The following is a 17,167-nucleotide window of genomic DNA, read 5'->3' on the forward strand; positions in this document are numbered from 1 at the left end:
GTTTTTTTTTATGGGCCTTGCAAAATCAGTCAGAATCCAGTAAAACAGCCGGGAGCCAAGGGGGTTGCCTCAGTGAAAACGGCTGGGAGTGAATGAGTTAATTAGCCATTTTCAGCAGTAAAAAGTTGACATTTTGTGTATAATTAATTTGGTAACTATTATTGTGTATATCCAAATAATTCCTTTAAAAACATACTTTGCTATTTGAAGATGACATGTGCTCAAGGCTTAGCTAACAACCAATCACGGCTCAGCTGGCGAACGTCACGCGGCCAAACCCCAAAAAACAGGTGAGCCATGATTGGTCGTTACCCGAATCGACAGCAAGTGGCAAAATGTGTTTTTCACCTGTTAAAAATAATGCAATTATCGAATCAATTCTAAAAAAAAAAAATAAGGTTTTAATGCTGAAAATGAGCAAAGTGTTCCTTTAACTTTTACATTTCAATACATTTGCATTCAATCGTAAACATTTGTTTTAAAATATTTGGGTACATTCTTTTTTGTTTAAATTGTGTAAAAACAGTAATAGAATCATATAACTCATTCACTGCCATTGACGGCGGTCTGCGTTCAAGCTACTGTACGGTTTTTTGATATTGGTACATTGAGTTAAATCATTTTTTTTTCCGATGCACTTGAGAGCCACTTTTCGAGAATGAACTTTTGAAAGTGCCTCCAAGGAGCATTTTTGCCAAGTGTGAATGGTTCTGCTCTCAAGTGGCTCATTTTGTCCGACACCGCGTAAACCTTATTTGGCATTGATCGTGCACACACACACTCACTTGTGCAGTTTGTGTTTACGTGTGCACAAGGAAGGAATGAGTCAAGCTTTGCAGTTTGCGTTCGTGCACCGGCCTTCAAAGACGACGACGTGCTTGTGGCTGGGATGACCACGCCAGACCTTAAACGCAGCTGTGATCTTTGCGTACGTGTGTTGTGACACAGACGGAGCAAATATTCACACAAGTTGGAACTTCCTCTCTGCTGGCCACCGCAGCCAGAGGCAGCCGGGCGTGTCCTTATCTCAACGCGAGAATTACTCAGAAATGTCCGGCCTTGGGGCATCACGGTGGTGGAGCGGTTAGCACGCAGTGCGTCGCTGCTCAGTGGGTCGTGGTTTGAATCTGAGCTGTGGATTTTCTCCGGCTTCCTGCCGCATAAAAAAAAACTTGAATGTTAGGGTCCATTAAAGACTTTAAAGACATTAAAGAAATTGTTCAATTTGTGTATACAAATGCAAACAGACATTTTTTTTATTGCAAGCATAATTTTAATAGAAAAACAACAAAAAAGGTTCATAATTTTAGTTTTGTTTTTTTTTGGTTCATTTTACACAACTTGCCCCCCTTTTGCTCCTACACGTGTTGACACGGTAACGCAGCATCTTGTGAACGGGAGACAATAAATAAATAAAAATCCATAAGATGTCTTTTCTTCTTTGTCTTATAAATGTCTGGAGGTGAAAAAAGCCACATTTGCTCTCTTGTCAACATGGAGTCCACACACGATTGGTCACTAGACAAACGCACCTGCTGTTCATCTTCTTCTGCCAACTTCATCATTAAATATTAGATTTTTATTCCAAGCTAAACAACAAAAAGAAGTTGGATTATAAATTAACAGAAAGAAGTAACATGAAAAATCTTCTGTAACAGGCGAGAAAGGAGAGAAAGCAGCCCCGAATGGTCGGGGTGACGAAAGAGTGTCGAGCGTCAAAACTTGACACCCCTGTCCCGGCATGGCGGAATACTCTTACACACAGGCGGAGTCCCGCCTCTGTTGTGGCGGAAAATTGCCACGTTGACTCAATCCCCCATTGATTCTGTCTTGTGAGGGGTTGGGGGCAAGAAAAATATGTCGAGGAAGTTCACCTTCCCGCATTGACTCAATAGTGCCACCTGAGCGGCTTCAAATGGCGGAAGGAGGGTTAGAGTGTCTCCAAATTATCCCGCCTTAGTTACGGCAGAAAATTGCCACGATGACTTCATCCCCTGCCAAATTTGTGTTGTTTTGCGGGGAAAAAGGTGGGAAAATGCCTTCTTTCAAAGGCAGTGCACTTTTTTTTTTTTTTTTTTGTGTCCATCCTCTCGTTTCAGTCCAAGATGGAAGAAGTGAGTGTCGTAATTCACAACTTCAATTGCAGCACGGCATACAGGTGTCGTCACGTTTCAGTTAAGGCGGAAAAATTGCCCCACGATTTGGTAAGCAATATAGGCAAATGGCTCACTAGCGCCATCCCTTGGTTGGAAGCCAGGAAGCTGGGGATTTTTGCAAGGCCAAAACCACGGCAGCCGCCCCTGGTCCCGGTGGTTGGTGAGGTTTCCCTCTTCAATCTGGGTGGCGGCCCCTGCCTGCCCCTCCAGCCTTCCACATGTGCTGTCACATGATGCATATTTGCTGGCCCACAAGACAAAACAAACAAAAAAAAAACCCTGATTTATTTATTTTGTTTGCGTTTTCCAGGAAGGATGACGGTGGCAGAAGGTTCTCACTTTCCTTGTCACATTATTTCTTTTTTTCTTGTTTCCTGCTGCAGTGACTCACTTGCGCCACCGCAAGGATGGAAGCCTGGAAGCTTGTAAAATGCCGCCATCTTTCATAATTTTGCAAACGATTGGCGAGGTTCCAGGTAGCGCCAGAAGCCCTAATTTTTTTCCAGGATATATTTTTTTTTTTGTCACTTCCCTTGACACAAAACGATAAAAACATTTTTTCCCTTGTCTTATTTCTTGCTGGACGTGGGTGCTTTGGGACTGGGCGCCTTCTTGCTGATGGTGGGAATCTTGGAAGGTTTGGCGCCACTGCCGGGCCTGCGCGGGGTGTCGGACGCGTCCGAGCAGACGGAGCGAGCGTCCTGCAGCTCCGACGCGTCGGACGCGTCGCTCCCTCGACGACTGCTGGCCCGGCTACCTGCCCGGCTGCCCGCGCGGCTGGTGGGACCGCTGGCTGACGAGCCAGCTCGCTTCGGATCTGCTCGGGGACGGGAAAGCGTTAGGAACAAAATGCAACATTCTACCGAGGTGGGAGTATCTAAGTCAAATCAAGGGTAAACGAGTCATGACTTAGTCTAAGCATCTCATGTGACTTGTGAAATTTGAAATCAAACGGATGCTGAGGTCTCACCGCTGCGTTTGGCGGCGTGCGGCGTCCCGCCGTTTTCTCCTGTCAGTGAGCCGCGACTCGAGTGAAAGGTTGGACGCTTCAGCTTGGAGCCCGATGATGCCCCCTGCAGGAAGAGAGAGGAAGTGTCAGCTTACCCTGTCAGGTTCACGACTAAAATGGTAACTAAAATTTCAGAGCGTGTATTGTTATAGCAACTATATACAACATGATAGAATAATAATATATCAAATAAAATATGCTAATAATGATAATTATATAATATATAGTATATAAAATATATAATTCAAATATACAACGATTGCACATAATGGTACCATTAAATGGAAAAATTAATAATAAAGGTAAACAAATAGAACAAAATAGTGCTAGTAAAAATAGTCAAATTGTAAGTACAAAGTAACATTATAACAATAGTAAAAAAAAAAAAAAATAGCAATAATAATTACTCAGATAAAAATACTAGACCTGATCATAAACTAAAACAAATAATAGAAAAATAAATACTTTCACCAATGCTTGTTTTAAAAAGATGACTTGACTTGACTAAAACGTGAAAAATTCCACAGTAAGGTCAAGAGAAAATATTCTGCAGGCCAGTGGAGGTTGTTGCATTATATTAGAGTGACAACATGGCTGACACGCAGCACGAAAACAACACACTAAACACAAAATGAACACACATTGTACATCAAATATGTGATTCATGTCAGAATTGATTGTTTTCGGGTCGTTCGCCGTCTTAAAACGGTTTCAGAAAGATTTACTGATTCATTCAAAAGTGATGCAATCGAATGATGGAACATCAAATGTTTTAGCGATCATGAAATGGCTTGGCGGGCGAGCGCGTTCGCATTTAGCAGGAGAGGGAAGGCAGGGGAGGGACGTAGGGTCAGGATGTTCTTATGTCTGGGTGGTCTTGTGTTGTGCCGTTACCTCGTCACCGCCGACATCCGGGCAGCACTGACACTTGGTCGCCGTGGCACTTTTACTGTGCGCCAGCCACGGCTTGGCGTAGTCACGAGAGTGAGTGTGTGACGACTGAGGGAAGCCAGGAAATAGCGAGGGCAAGAAAGACAGGCGGTAATGAGGGAACGAAAGAAGTCAGGAAGCAGGAAGAGAAGGACGCAAAGAAGTACCAAGGTTAAGATTGGGAGCAAGGAAGGAAGTCGCGAGGGAAGAAAAGCGGCGCGGCAGGAAGTGAATGTGTTGCAAGCGGCGAGCAAAGTAGATGTGCAGATATGTTTTAATGAAGTTGAATTGATCAGAAAAAAGAAAAGCGTGAAGGAAGATTAACGACGACAAGAGACAAAAACAAGACAAGACCAAAAACATGTTAACGTTGAACAACATGGTACCACACAACATAACGTAACAAATTCTCCTCCACCAGATGGTAGAATTTTTTTTAAAATTTGAATAGAATTTTTTTCCCTTTTTTATGTGTTCCCCTGACATAGCTAAAAATCATGAATAAGTGATGCCCCCGAAAAATTTGCCAGCTCAATCAACAGCCAAAATGACGTCACCTACCCTGGACGAGGCCGATGCGGTGGGCGTGGCTGGCGTGGAGGGTGCCGAGGCGCCGCTGTGCGAGGCCGAAGAGGAGGAGCGTGTGGGCGAGGCATTACGGGAGCCGGGCTTGGAGCGGCGGCCCCGCGAGCGGAAGGCACACACGCTATGCGGCGTCCCCTCGGGAAGGATGAACTTCTCTCGGAGCTCCAAGTTGGTGCGCCCGCGCGCTGTAACGCAAACACAGCAACAAGGCACAAATGTCAGGAGGGCACTAGGGGGCGGGCCAGAGGACGGGAGAACACCGGTAGTCGTACAGCTCTTAAAAAGTGATAAAGTAATGTGATAAATAAATAAATAACATACTGCAAAAATTATAGTTTCGCAAAATATAAGAAAATGTAAAAGTAAGAACAAAAGAAAACATAAAAAAAAAAATAATGGTACGGATAATAAATGATAGTAAAAAAAAACTATTACTAATGCGAAAAATACGAATTATAAACCAACAGTAAAATAATGTTCCTATTGGTAACCATTATAATAAGGACTATTAATATAATGAACATACAATACTGATTATAAATACTAGTAACAATACAATAAATAGTGATAAAATTGGAAAAATAATTATTTAAAGATATTTAAAAAAAAATAGTAATCCTAATACAACGATAATAAAAAAAATAGTATTAACTAAAAATGAACAAATAGTATAAATATAAATATAATAAAATAGTATTAACTAAATATAAACAATAAAATAAATAATAGCAATACTGGCAGGAAATAAGAAATAATAGCAAAAATAACAGGAATAAAAATAAATAATAGTTAAAAATAATACTAAAAATATATATTTTTTAATTTGTATTTAGAAATAAAAGCAAAAACTAATGGTAATAATAAGAAATCAACTAAAAATAATAATAATGATAGAAGTAAAACAAGAGCACCGGCACTTTCATAGCAATGGACGCTTGTTTAGCAGCATTGCACGTGCTCGGGTGGGTGGGCTCATTTTGAATGGGTGCATTTGTTTTGGATTGCAATTGATGAGGCTAAATAAATGTTCGCCTCTACGGGCTTTGTACTCCATGACTTCAGAGTGCGTTTCTATGCCATTAAATGCGTGCTTCGGTTTGTCACTGAGCAGCGTTCTGTGACTCAACCAAGTGCAGCAGCCCCCATCAAGCGGACAACAACAAGCCTGCATAAGCTACAAACATCATCATCATCATCATCATCGTCACCACAACAATATTCATATTAATAATCAAAAGAGCAGTGAGAAGAAAATGAATGAGAAGTGCACAGGAAGGTCAAGATGCAGGCGGTAAGCAGCAGTGAAGCAATTAGCTTTGCTTAGGTGCGTAATCACGACTGCTAGCAGTACGTTGTACATTTACAGTATGTAATAAATGTGTGTATACAAGTACTTCACGACTACTGTGTCACAAAAATATATGTATTAAAAGGCCAACTTGGAGTACTTGTGTGCATCAAAAGGTTGACAATTGAAAAATGTAAAACTTGAGAGGAAGCAAGTTGAAAAAATGGGCTGGCACGTCGCCCCCGAAGTACTCGACTTGAACAACCAGAACAACAAAAGCAGACTAAACAAAGAGTGAAAACCCTTTGAGCGAGCAGCGCTAACATCCATATGAACACAAACGGGACCGCAATTCCAAAACAACACGCGCACACACACACACACACACACACACCCACACACACACACACACACACACACACACACACACACACACACACACACACACACACACACACACACACGCATACTGTCAAGACAGTCAATGCACAGCTGTGTGAATTAAAGATGGATGGATAGTGATGGCAGGAGGGATGGATGGAGAGAGAGGAGGAAGGGTAGATACCTCTGCAGCAGAAATAGCCTGGAGTGACTGCCACTGAGAGAGACAGGAGACAATGTGAAACAACTACACGCGCACACGCACGCTCACAGCAGCAACCACCGCACACGTGGTTATCGGGATAACGTGGGAATCGAAGGGGATCACAACATTAGTGAGCAAAACCAACAAAGGAGGAGAAAAAGATGAAAGAAAAGTCGGGCGCGAGCTTCTGGAGAGTGAACGAGCGAGAGAAGAAGTCCAACCTATACGAGATGAGATGGAGCTACTGGAGTCGGAGCGAAGGATCTTAAGTCCGGGATGTTGAACTGGAGGAAGAAAGAGGAGTGGAGGGAGGGAGAGAGAAAAGGAGGAGGAGAGGGAGGAGCATGCATCATGCAGTTCTTGATACTACTCACTAGTCATGAAAAACTAATGATACGACGAAGAAGAAGGTGAGACGGACACACATGAACATGAACACAAAACAACACCAAGTGAAATTTTGTGTATTGTGTAATGAAAAGGAAAAAAAATAATTGTGAATAAATATAAATAATAAATCTAATTATATTAACAAATAAAAAATAATTTTTCAGCAGTGTCTTGAGATAGGTATGTTTGTAAACAATAGAAAATAAATGGACAGCACAATTCTCATTGAATTTGTATGATAACCTACTTCTATTAATTCTAATTAATTCAAAACAACATAAAATGTAAAATATGAAAGTTTGTAGTTTGTAAATGGAAACAGAACCGTACTGGACCGCACAGTAACCAACATCAAACAACACCAAGGACAAAACGACAAATTCATCTGACCATTTTTTTTTTTTTTTGTGTGTGACTCACCTCGACACGGATCGTTCTTGACCAGGAACTCGTCCAGAGCCATCCAACCCCCGCCCACCCGCACCATGACGGTGCTACGCAGGATGCGCACCAGACGGAGCTGCTGCGAGTCGCCGAACTGCGCGGAGAAAGACGAGGCGTCAAGACAAGCCCTTTAAATGCGTCGAGAGTCAAACCAAATCCAAGCAGCCATGCAGGTAAACATGCACCGGAAAGACAATTTTCAGCCACAATCTCCCAATGGAAGCCATGACATCATCAGATGTCCACAAAAAAAACAAAAAAAAACAGAATTCAATATGCTTGAGATCAATTAAACATTAAAAGAAAGAAAAAGGTGTAAATATTTGCATGTTTTAACAAAGTAAAACATTAACCGTTAGGCATTATTGTGACCCGTTTTGGGCTTTTTGATGGTTCTGACCAAGTCATTTCAAAATAAGATAACGCCCAGGGTTATTAATAGTATCATTTTTTTAATTTAAAAATTACATGACCTCATGTAATATTCAATTATAAAATATTTTTTAAATACTTTTAAATAGTGATACTTTGTAACTTTCAAATGCATTTACAAGTTTAAAATTTTGACCAAAAAAACGCTTTATTACAGTTTTCACCATAAAAAATGATTTCAATGAATTTTAATGAACTTGAATTTAATTCCAAATTTAAATGTAAAAATCATGCGACAATTTAATTTTAGAAAAAATGTTCCACATTTAATTTTGTATTAACCTTTACTTTGAAGCTTTAGAAATGATTCATTTTAACAATAAAATATGTAGAAAACAAGCAGCGGACCACAGACAGCCTACGCGCCAGACTTTTAGAGGTAAAAGCAGAAAAGTCTGCAGTGAGCCCACTACAGAAGAAGAAGAAGTAGAAAGTTCCTTCCGGCAGCCTGATTCCTTCACCAGCGTCAGTCCAAAGCACAGAAAACACGTGTGGGATTATCGCTTACAAAACAGGGTGCTGAAACCTGCTTCCAACCATGGTTTCATCATATTGTGGTTTTGTTGCTTGGCTACATTAAAATGGGGAATAAAACAACAAAATAATGTTGTTGTTGTTCATCATATTGTCTAATAATAATAATAATATTGCATCAGATTTATATATATATATATAATGAATCACTGCACTTTATACATTTGTGTATACAGTACAATATGTCCTAAATGTATATTTTGCTGTAATGGCCTTTGGAGACAAATTCTTTTCCCAAGAAATATGATTCGGAATGTGAAGAAGCAGATTTCACACATCCAATGACAGCATCAGAAGTGGCGTTACCTGGTTTCCGAGGAAGAACTACAAAAAATCCGGCACAGGCGGCGCACGGAAACACAAAAGACAAAGAAAGAAAGCAAGAGATGACGATCGAAACAACAAAATGACAACAATAAAACAATAAGCCCGTGGAGGCGTTTACATTTTCATGTACTGTGGCGCCTTGACTTAAGAGCTAAAATTGCTCATTGCCACGATTGTAACTCAAAACATTTGCTCCTCAAATCAGATTTCCCCATTGAAATGAATGGAGGATACAGAATGTGATGCTTGTGTTCAAATACAAGTTGATTAAAGTTCCAAAATAACTGCTAAATTCATGCTAGATCCATTAGCCTTTCTATTGTGTTTTCCATTGTGTGTTAGCATTAAGCTAGCTCCTCGTATCTTGGAAAAACTCGCAAGTCGTATCGCAAGTAAGTCGAGGCACCACTGTACGATATCAAATATGCTACTGGAGATTCAAATAAGTTACAAGTGGGAGTGACACACAAACAGAGCAGACACACACATGATGTGACAAACAGGAGAACGTGTGAGATAACAGCATGCGGTGCACATTTGAGTTCATCTCATCTAATAAAGCCAAGAAAAGAACGTGATGAGAACATGTATATAAATATAAAACATGAGGTTAGATTGTGAGGTGCGCATTTGGTGATCTTCTCATCCGATACCAGGATGTGAGACCACATGGTGAGGTCAAGAGAAGAAAGTATGAGCTGATAAATAATAATAAAGGATGTTCTCTGATGCCATGCGATGAGAGCATGAAGGTGAGAACACGCACATGATAAGTACAGTGAGGTTAGCTTCCTTTTGGTTAAAACGACAAATGTCAAGTTATTTACAAGTGGGTTAAACACTCTCTAATAGTGGATGATGCTTTTTTTTTTTTTTTTTAAAGAATTTCTGTGCATCATACATAAAAATTATCAGTCGTACATGAGAAGCAAAAAGTGGATTTTAGCTTACCCGGTATTTGTTCTCCCCTATTTGCTCCACCTGGAACCGCTTGGCACACTTACACTGCGCCACCTGCCGAGTCACCTGCACCACATCACATAAGAAGCAGAAACCTTTAGCCTCTATTTAGGCTAGCGTGCTAGCTAAGACGATTGATGAACCACATGAGAAGGTGTTTATTTTGTATTCGTAATTTGTGAATGTAGGTAACATGGGTTCATGATTGTGTCAATGTTAGCTGCATGGTGTTGATGCCTTGTGAACCTCTGTTTGCCGTATGGCTTTTATACGCGATTACCATCTCGTTGTTGTTCTTCAAGGAGTTTCCTATATGTGAAAGCAGTTGCTGGTCAAGTCTGCACGCTCACCTCGTCCTCAATCTTATCGGCATCTGTGGTTGGTCTGTAGGCGTCCTTGTTGGGATGCAGAGCGGCCACAAACTCGTAATAGTCGATGTAGCCGTCGCCGTCTCTGTCGAAGATGTCCGCCACTGCTGTCATCTCCAACTTGCTGGTGGGGAACTCTGCAGAGGAAAAATAAAACACGGAGAATTGTACATCAAAATCAATGAAACATTTGAGTCTGTGAGTGTGCGTGTGTTGGACGCACTGGATGCCAGAATGCCGTCGATGAACTCTTGCCGCGTTATTTTCCCGTCCTGATCCTTGTCGATGCGCCGGAAGAAGTCCATGACGCGCGACTTCTTGTGGTTCATCCAGCGCATGTACTTCTTACGCCACACGTCAAAGTCGAAGTTGGCAAACTCTTTGAGCTGCGGCAAGCACATGCAAAAAAGCTCAATTAAGAAAAATGCAAATCAAAGAAAAGGGAAATGCACTTTCTGGTTTTACACGACTCATTTTGGGGATCAAACATTTTATTTTATACTAAACGATGACGCTCTTGTACCTCCTCCAGCCTGTCCAGAGCGTCGTTGAGTTTTCGTTGTCGGTCCAATGCCAGAAGCCAAACTTGCTGCCAGCGAGCACACAGCTGGTTGAGTCGCGGGTTGGATCCTGGCACCTGCATTGAGGCCTGATGATGCTGTTGCTGTTGTTGTTGCTGCTGGTGTCGCCCTGGAGTGGACCCAATGATGGAAAAAATATATATTTATCAATACCACTTCACTATCCTAGTACTTGACTTGAAAATGTGGTTATCGGTGTAATCACTCGAAATAATCAATATATCACTTACGGCCTCCTCTTCTCTCTGCCAGGCTGCTGGGAGGTTCAGAGGGTTTCCGCTTGTAACTTTTGGTCACTTTGTCCACGTCAGGCTGCTTCCTCGTCATCTCCTCCATGAACATCTGACACAGAGAGAACAATTACTTTGAGTACAATCAATATTTGGATATTAATTCACAAGTATATGATTGATATATATACAGATCAGAATTAAGTATGTGCATTTGAATAATGTCCCAATTAATCAATTGTTAGTTTTAAATATAATTGTCTTATACATTAGTATATATTATGTATCGTATATTTATCGATTAAAATTGTGGGAACTTGACAACATTTTCCGGACCATTGCAGTAACTGTCAAAGTTAGACGATTAATTAATTCAGCTATTTTTTATTTTTATATAGTACCTTTTAGGACACCAAAGACGCTTTACAGATCCTTATAGATCAGAAAATAAACATTACCCATTTAATACAGTGATGTTTCATTTATGTACCACTTGAGGGACCTCCTACTCCTAACTCGTTTTGAGAATCATAACAGTGTGTCTGTCATAGGCGAGGTTTGAATCTGTACACATGCTGACCTGGTGTTCTGTGATGAGTCCTTTGACTTGGGGGATGTCCTGCGGGAGGGGCTCGATGTCTCTCTGCACCAGGGTGGTCTCGGCCCACTGGAGCCATGACAGCAGCTCCTCCAGGAGGTTGGCGTTGTTCAGAACCTCGGTCAGTGCCGCCTCTAGACGCTGCTCGTGCTGCTTGGCCCACGTCAGTACCTACGCGCACAGAAATATGACACTGATCATACCTTCTTGTATGTCGTGAAGAGGTATACTTATACATCTATGACCTTGAAATGTCATATGACGGAGCCATCTTTAAAACTGAAAACCCCCTATAATTTTATTTCCCACCCTGAATGGCTCTCGACCCACCTCTTCAAAGCGTGCCCGGATGATGGTGATCCAGTGCTTGATGGTGGTGATGGAGTCAGGGTGGCAAAGGGTGAGGATAGCCTCGCCCATGCCCGCCGCCTGGTTGACCTCGGCCCTCTTCTCCTCCACGGTGCCCATGAATTGGCGGTGGGTGTGCAACAGCGCCTGGAGGGTCTCCGCCTCCTCGGGAAGGACGCCGCGGAAGCGAAGGCTCTGCTCGGCCTCCGATAGCCACTCCAGCAGCATCTGCACCGCCGTGCGGAACTCCTCTGCCTGACATGTGGCAAAAAAAACAAAAACAAAAACTCATTGGCATCATCTAGACTAAGCTTTTCATTTTATGGACAGACAATGTGACTGAAGAAATATTTGTACTTGTAACTTATTTGTTACCTGTTTGAGTGCCTGCTGTAGTCGCGTCTGCTTGGTGACGGACAAAGCGCACACCGTCTCCCAGCGGTTGCTCAACTCTTGCAGTTGAACTTTGACCCACGCCGTGTCGTCCCGACCCGTCTCCATGAGTTCTCGCGCCGAGCGCTTCAGGGCCTGAACGCTGCCTGTCCTCTTGCCCATCTCCTTCTGGAAGGCCTGGAACAAGTTTCGGATAGGTGGGATTACTGAAGGCTGTGGCAGTTTTTGGCATGCACAGGTTGGCTTTTAAACTCATTCACTCGCAGACATTTTCACTGACGAAACCCCCTTTGCTCCTGGCTGTTTTACTGGATTTTGACTGCAAGGCCCACATGATATTGTGTTGTGTTGCTATAAAAACATGCAACCTACCAAAAGACAGCTTAGAGTCACTTCTCAGATGAAAAAAAATATTTTTTACCCGTTTCCATTATGCAGTAATTAGCATTGGAATATAGCCGAGTTGATCCTAGTTGGCCCTAGTTGACCTATTATATTTTACTGCTGCCTGCTGGCCGTTTTTTGGAATTACTACCATTGTTCACCCGTTCTCTGCAGTTGAGAGGCTGCATCAAAGCCTTCTGTATGCTCTAGCATTACCATAAAAAAAACAAACAAACAAAAACAAATTTTTTTTATAAACAACATAAATATGTCTTTGGGACACGTAATGCATTTGAAATAGAACGTATTTATACGATTTTGGGAGCAAATGAGTTAAGCTACGACTGTGACTGCTTAAAGCAGGGTTCCCCAATTCCTCAGTCAATTTTTCCGCCTAACAACACACCTGATTCATATAATGAGCTCATCAGCGTGCCTGATAACGATCCTTATCTTTAGTATTAGGTGTGTTGGTAGGCGGAAAAATGTAAAACCTGCAGGACTCGAGGACCGGAATTGGGGAATCCTGGCTTAAAGGACCAACGTTGGCACCTTATGGGAGTCCATGAGGTTGGAAACCAAGTCCAGGTCACCATGTACAGGCAGATCTTCAGCCAGCTGAGGCTCTACGCGGTACAGCCAGTCCACCAGAGCCTGGAGGGCCTCGGCAAACTGACCCGAGAACAGCAGAGCCTCCTCTAGCTTGTGTTGCCTGGTGGAAGACAAAGTTCATTTTATGATTTGTTTTTTTTATATTTAAAATAGATGAACTGACAAACTATGGAATGAGTTGTGTATGCTATATTATTTAAAAACATTTAATAGTAATGAAATAACAGCACACCAGTGTGGGCCATACTTGCAAACCCCCGATTTGAATAAATTTACCTCTCCACGCTCTTCCCACAGACAGTATCCCACTTGTCGCGGATTTCGCCAACCAGGTGGTCCAGTTTCTGGGTGTCGGCCGGCAACTGAGCTTTGTCACGCATGGCCCAGCCCGACCTCACCGTGGTGTCGTAGACGGGCTGCTTGGAGCCTAGCGCCTTCTGGAACTCCTGCAAAGCCAACCAAGAAGGGACGTAAGGCGGGATGTCCGACGTGAGGGACCTCAGCACTAACAGGATCTCCGTACCTTGTGTTTGGTCAGCTGCACTTTGATCTTGTCCGGTTCATTGGGAATCTCCAGCTCCGAGTCCAGTCGGTTCTCGGCCTCCTCCAGCCAGTCAGTCAGCTTCCTCCAGGCCTCATGGAACTACAGAGAGATTAAGGTTTTTTTAAGATAAAAAATAAGTGCTTTGCCACCATCTCATGGCATGCTGGTACCAAAGAACTATGTTGAAGTGAATTGAGGATTATTACTTATAGAACAGTAGTGCGTTGCCACCATCTTGTGGCAGGGAGTAGTATTCCAAAACACATTTTTTACTTGACTAAAGAGGAGGGAAATATTTGGGTTCATCACTCTACAAAAAGCCTTATATAGTGACTTACACTGCTAATCTCTCAGTGGAAAAACAAATTAGCCATCACGGTTAAGTACCTGCTTGGCCCGCTTGCGAGCCTCATCCAGGTGCCGCCCGCGGTCCAGAGACCTCTGGACCAGTTTGTCCCAGCGGGCCTGGACACTCAGCAGCAGGTTTTTAATGAGGACCACGTCCTGCTTCAGGCTAGCAAAGCGCAGCTGGGAGCCGGACTTCTCCAGGGCCAGGACCTGCTCGCGGTGCGTGTTCACCTCGTTGACGAAAACCTGAACACGGGGCAGGCCAGAAAGAGGAAAATGTTTGTAAAAGAATCAAGTATGTGAAAGGACAAAAACCTATTTGTCGAGCTCTGCTACCTACCTTGTGCTCATCGATCTGGAAGAGGACCGTGTCCAGGAGGAGGCTGGGTGGCTGGGCCATGTTGAGGGTCTGCTCCGCCTGCGTCAGCCAGTTGATGGTGTCTTGCAGGGAAGTCTGGAAACTGGTCGCCAGCGAGAGAGCCTCTTCCAGCTTGGCCTGGGCGGTTGACAGGTAACAGTCAGACATGTGAACTGACTGACTGTCGCCAAATGACAAACCATCTTACCCGGCGGTCGTCCATCTTGGTGTTGAGGCTGGCCCACTTGTTCTGCAGCATGGCCAGGTTCTGTTGGGTCTGTGTGGTCCCCGGTCCTGCGTCTTCTCCACCGCGAGCAAGAAGCATGGACTCTCCGGCGTCCAGTAGCCGGTGGTACTGGTCGGCCCGCTGGGTCAGCTGGCCTTGGAGTTCCTGTGGATAACAGGTACAAAAGATTTTTTTTTTTTTTTTAAAAGTGGTCATTTAACTACCAAATCCAGCTGTATATGTAACATGAATTCAGAATTGTGTACATGTTAGATGCATGTTATTGCCGTTTTATGATCCTCTGTTTTGCATGCTCTGCTGTCTATAGGCATCCGTAGGCTACTTTTTCATGCCTAAAAATGTAGCATCCCAAATTTGGGGTCCATGGACATGGTTTAAAGATTTAAGAGACACGTTGTTTAGTCACCATGTGCTGCTCCAGCTGCTCCCTGGCCGTCTCGGGGAGACCTCCAGTGGGCTTAGCTGCAGACAGCTGGCTCTCCGTGCGCCTCATCCACTGGAGGAACTCCTCCAGCTCGCCATGGAAGCCCTCCGCCTACAAGCAAAAAAATTTAAAATGAGATCCAGTAGTTTTGGGGTCAATTTTTTTCAGAGCTGTATATAAAATAATAGGATTTTACCTGCTGCAAGGCGGCTTCAAGCAACTTTTGCCGCTCTTGCGTCTTGAGCAGAAGGTTCTGCCAGCTGTGGTTAAGCTGATCCAGTTGTTCCCTCAGGTGGCTGGCCTCATCCCCGGGAGACGACTCCAGGAGCTCGGCGGCTGCTGCGTTGACCGCATCCACTGTGGCGTGGTGGGACAGCACGTCGTTGCGCAAAACCTGGAACCGAGTTTTTGCCTCAAAAAGTAGCTCAAAAATCACTTGCACTGTATGTATAAATATATATATATATATATTTTTTTTTACAAAAATCAGATTTTTTTTTTTTTTGATTCACAATGATAGCTCTGTCGATTATCCCTTAGTGCTATTAGGAAAGCAAAAAAGGGGGAGAAGAACTCACATGATGTTTGGCCAGTTCGATTTCGATGGCTTTGGGGTCTGAGCTGATTGGTCGCTGTGTGTCCAGGGTGGTGTACGTGTGACTCAGCCAGGCCTGCAGTTCAGACAGGGCATGCTGGAACTGACCCAGGGCCAGCAGGGCCGCCTCCAGCTTGTGCTGTGGTCAGAATAAAACAGTTTGCGGTTAAAGCAGCTGCTCAGACGTGGAAGTCCCCTCATTGGAGGATCATCATCATCATCATCATCATCACGAGTGGTCCACATACCTGTCTCTGGGTGATCTTGTCCCCCAAATTGTCCCACAGGTGGCGCAGCTCTGTCAGCGGCTCCTGGATCATGTCCCGGTCGGTCTGGTCGGAAACTTTCTTCAGCAGCAGCTCCCCCTGGTGGCAAAGCTTCTCCATGTCGATCTGCTGCTGGTACACGTCCACTTTGTACTGCTGCTCCACGGAAACGCCACAAAAGGCAGTTTAATGTAGTTACATTTCAGTGACCTTATAGTTCATTCAGTTTCACTGAAATAAAGCGTCACGTAAGCATTTAAGCTGTCAACCTTGAGTTCCTCAATCTGGTGCTTGACTGTTCCCAGGTCAGTGCCCACCGTCGACATTTCGCACAGTTTGATCACCGCGTTGTCCAAGTAGTCGAACATGGACTACAAAACACACGCAACAATCATCACCGTCAAGTCTTTGCTGTTGGGTTGCTTCAAAAGGACACTTCAGAACAGAAATGTCGTGACGTCAGTCACCTGCAGTGCATCCTGATACTGCACGGAGGCGCTCATGGCCTCGTCCAGTCTCTCCATCCTCTCTCTCCACGTCCGGTTTAGACCTTCCCAGGCACCATTCATCTGAGGGGAAAAAAAACCAAAAAACAAACAAACAAAAAAAAAACAAAAAAACAAAATAAAGGAACCTAAGTGTAAAACCTTCAAGTCCTTTCTGAATTTTGTCACTGTGAACAAAAAGTTTGCTATTCACCTCATCAATGGTCTTCTTGACTTCGGGTTTCTCGGTTTCTCCGCAGGCAAAGATGAGGTCAGCTCCGAGGGTCCTGACAAACTCCAGTTCCTCCCTCAGGCCGTCCGTCTCTGCCTTGATGGCCTAGACCACGGAAACAGTCAATTCAAATAAATGTTTTGAGTACCACTTTGGTCTTCCACGCTGGCTACACAAGTTAAAACACTCTAAAATGCATGATTAGCCTTACTTTATTTGTAAACAATGTTGTTAAGGAGTACCAGTTACACATTTCTCCTACCTCGGCGGCCTCGATCTGCTGCTTGATGAGCGAGGGGTCCACGCCGGGGTCCTCCAGCTCCTTGACGATGTCTTGCGAGTCGCGCAGCGTGCTCAGCAGTGCCGCCACGTCAGCCCAGAACTTGCCAGCCAGGTCCAGCACGTCGTTGAGTTTGCTCTCGCGCTCCTCGGCACGCTGTCGGATCTCGTCCCACAGCGAGCGCAGGCGCAGCAGGCGGGAATGGACAGCTGGTGGGAGTGCAGGGGATAATC

General features: G+C 43.8%; 1 protein-coding gene across 19 annotated transcripts in view; it reads right to left on the bottom strand.

Moving 5' to 3' along the window:
• Positions 1-28: 28 nt before the first annotated feature.
• Positions 29-17,167, bottom strand: part of macf1a (microtubule actin crosslinking factor 1a) — a 121,289-nt gene continuing 104,150 nt past the window's right edge. For 9 of the 19 annotated variants that reach the window (XM_077506343.1, XM_077506345.1, XM_077506347.1 and 6 more), the window contains 30 exons: positions 16,917-17,143; positions 16,637-16,759; positions 16,405-16,506; positions 16,207-16,308; positions 15,920-16,093; positions 15,655-15,810; positions 15,273-15,470; positions 15,059-15,187; positions 14,614-14,796; positions 14,388-14,543; positions 14,087-14,293; positions 13,679-13,798; positions 13,432-13,601; positions 13,096-13,255; positions 12,142-12,336; positions 11,749-12,021; positions 11,401-11,589; positions 10,821-10,932; positions 10,533-10,699; positions 10,233-10,395; positions 9,992-10,146; positions 9,633-9,707; positions 8,661-8,678; positions 7,365-7,482; positions 6,776-6,838; positions 6,534-6,566; positions 4,657-4,865; positions 4,060-4,164; positions 3,127-3,229; positions 29-2,973 (listed from right to left, as the gene is read on the bottom strand). In XM_077506343.1, the coding sequence (XP_077362469.1) occupies positions 2,726-2,973; positions 3,127-3,229; positions 4,060-4,164; positions 4,657-4,865; positions 6,534-6,566; positions 6,776-6,838; positions 7,365-7,482; positions 8,661-8,678; positions 9,633-9,707; positions 9,992-10,146; positions 10,233-10,395; positions 10,533-10,699; positions 10,821-10,932; positions 11,401-11,589; positions 11,749-12,021; positions 12,142-12,336; positions 13,096-13,255; positions 13,432-13,601; positions 13,679-13,798; positions 14,087-14,293; positions 14,388-14,543; positions 14,614-14,796; positions 15,059-15,187; positions 15,273-15,470; positions 15,655-15,810; positions 15,920-16,093; positions 16,207-16,308; positions 16,405-16,506; positions 16,637-16,759; positions 16,917-17,143 (4,433 nt within the window). In that variant the 3' untranslated portion in view covers positions 29-2,725. The remainder of the gene's footprint in view (positions 2,974-3,126; positions 3,230-4,059; positions 4,165-4,656; positions 4,866-6,533; positions 6,567-6,775; positions 6,839-7,364; positions 7,483-8,660; positions 8,679-9,632; positions 9,708-9,991; positions 10,147-10,232; positions 10,396-10,532; positions 10,700-10,820; positions 10,933-11,400; positions 11,590-11,748; positions 12,022-12,141; positions 12,337-13,095; positions 13,256-13,431; positions 13,602-13,678; positions 13,799-14,086; positions 14,294-14,387; positions 14,544-14,613; positions 14,797-15,058; positions 15,188-15,272; positions 15,471-15,654; positions 15,811-15,919; positions 16,094-16,206; positions 16,309-16,404; positions 16,507-16,636; positions 16,760-16,916; positions 17,144-17,167) is intronic. The other 10 variants (XM_077506349.1, XM_077506333.1, XM_077506350.1 and 7 more) reach the window with 8 other exon arrangements.

This window comes from Festucalex cinctus, chromosome 19, assembly GCF_051991245.1.
Source record: "Festucalex cinctus isolate MCC-2025b chromosome 19, RoL_Fcin_1.0, whole genome shotgun sequence".
Classification (NCBI taxonomy): domain Eukaryota; kingdom Metazoa; phylum Chordata; class Actinopteri; order Syngnathiformes; family Syngnathidae; genus Festucalex; species Festucalex cinctus.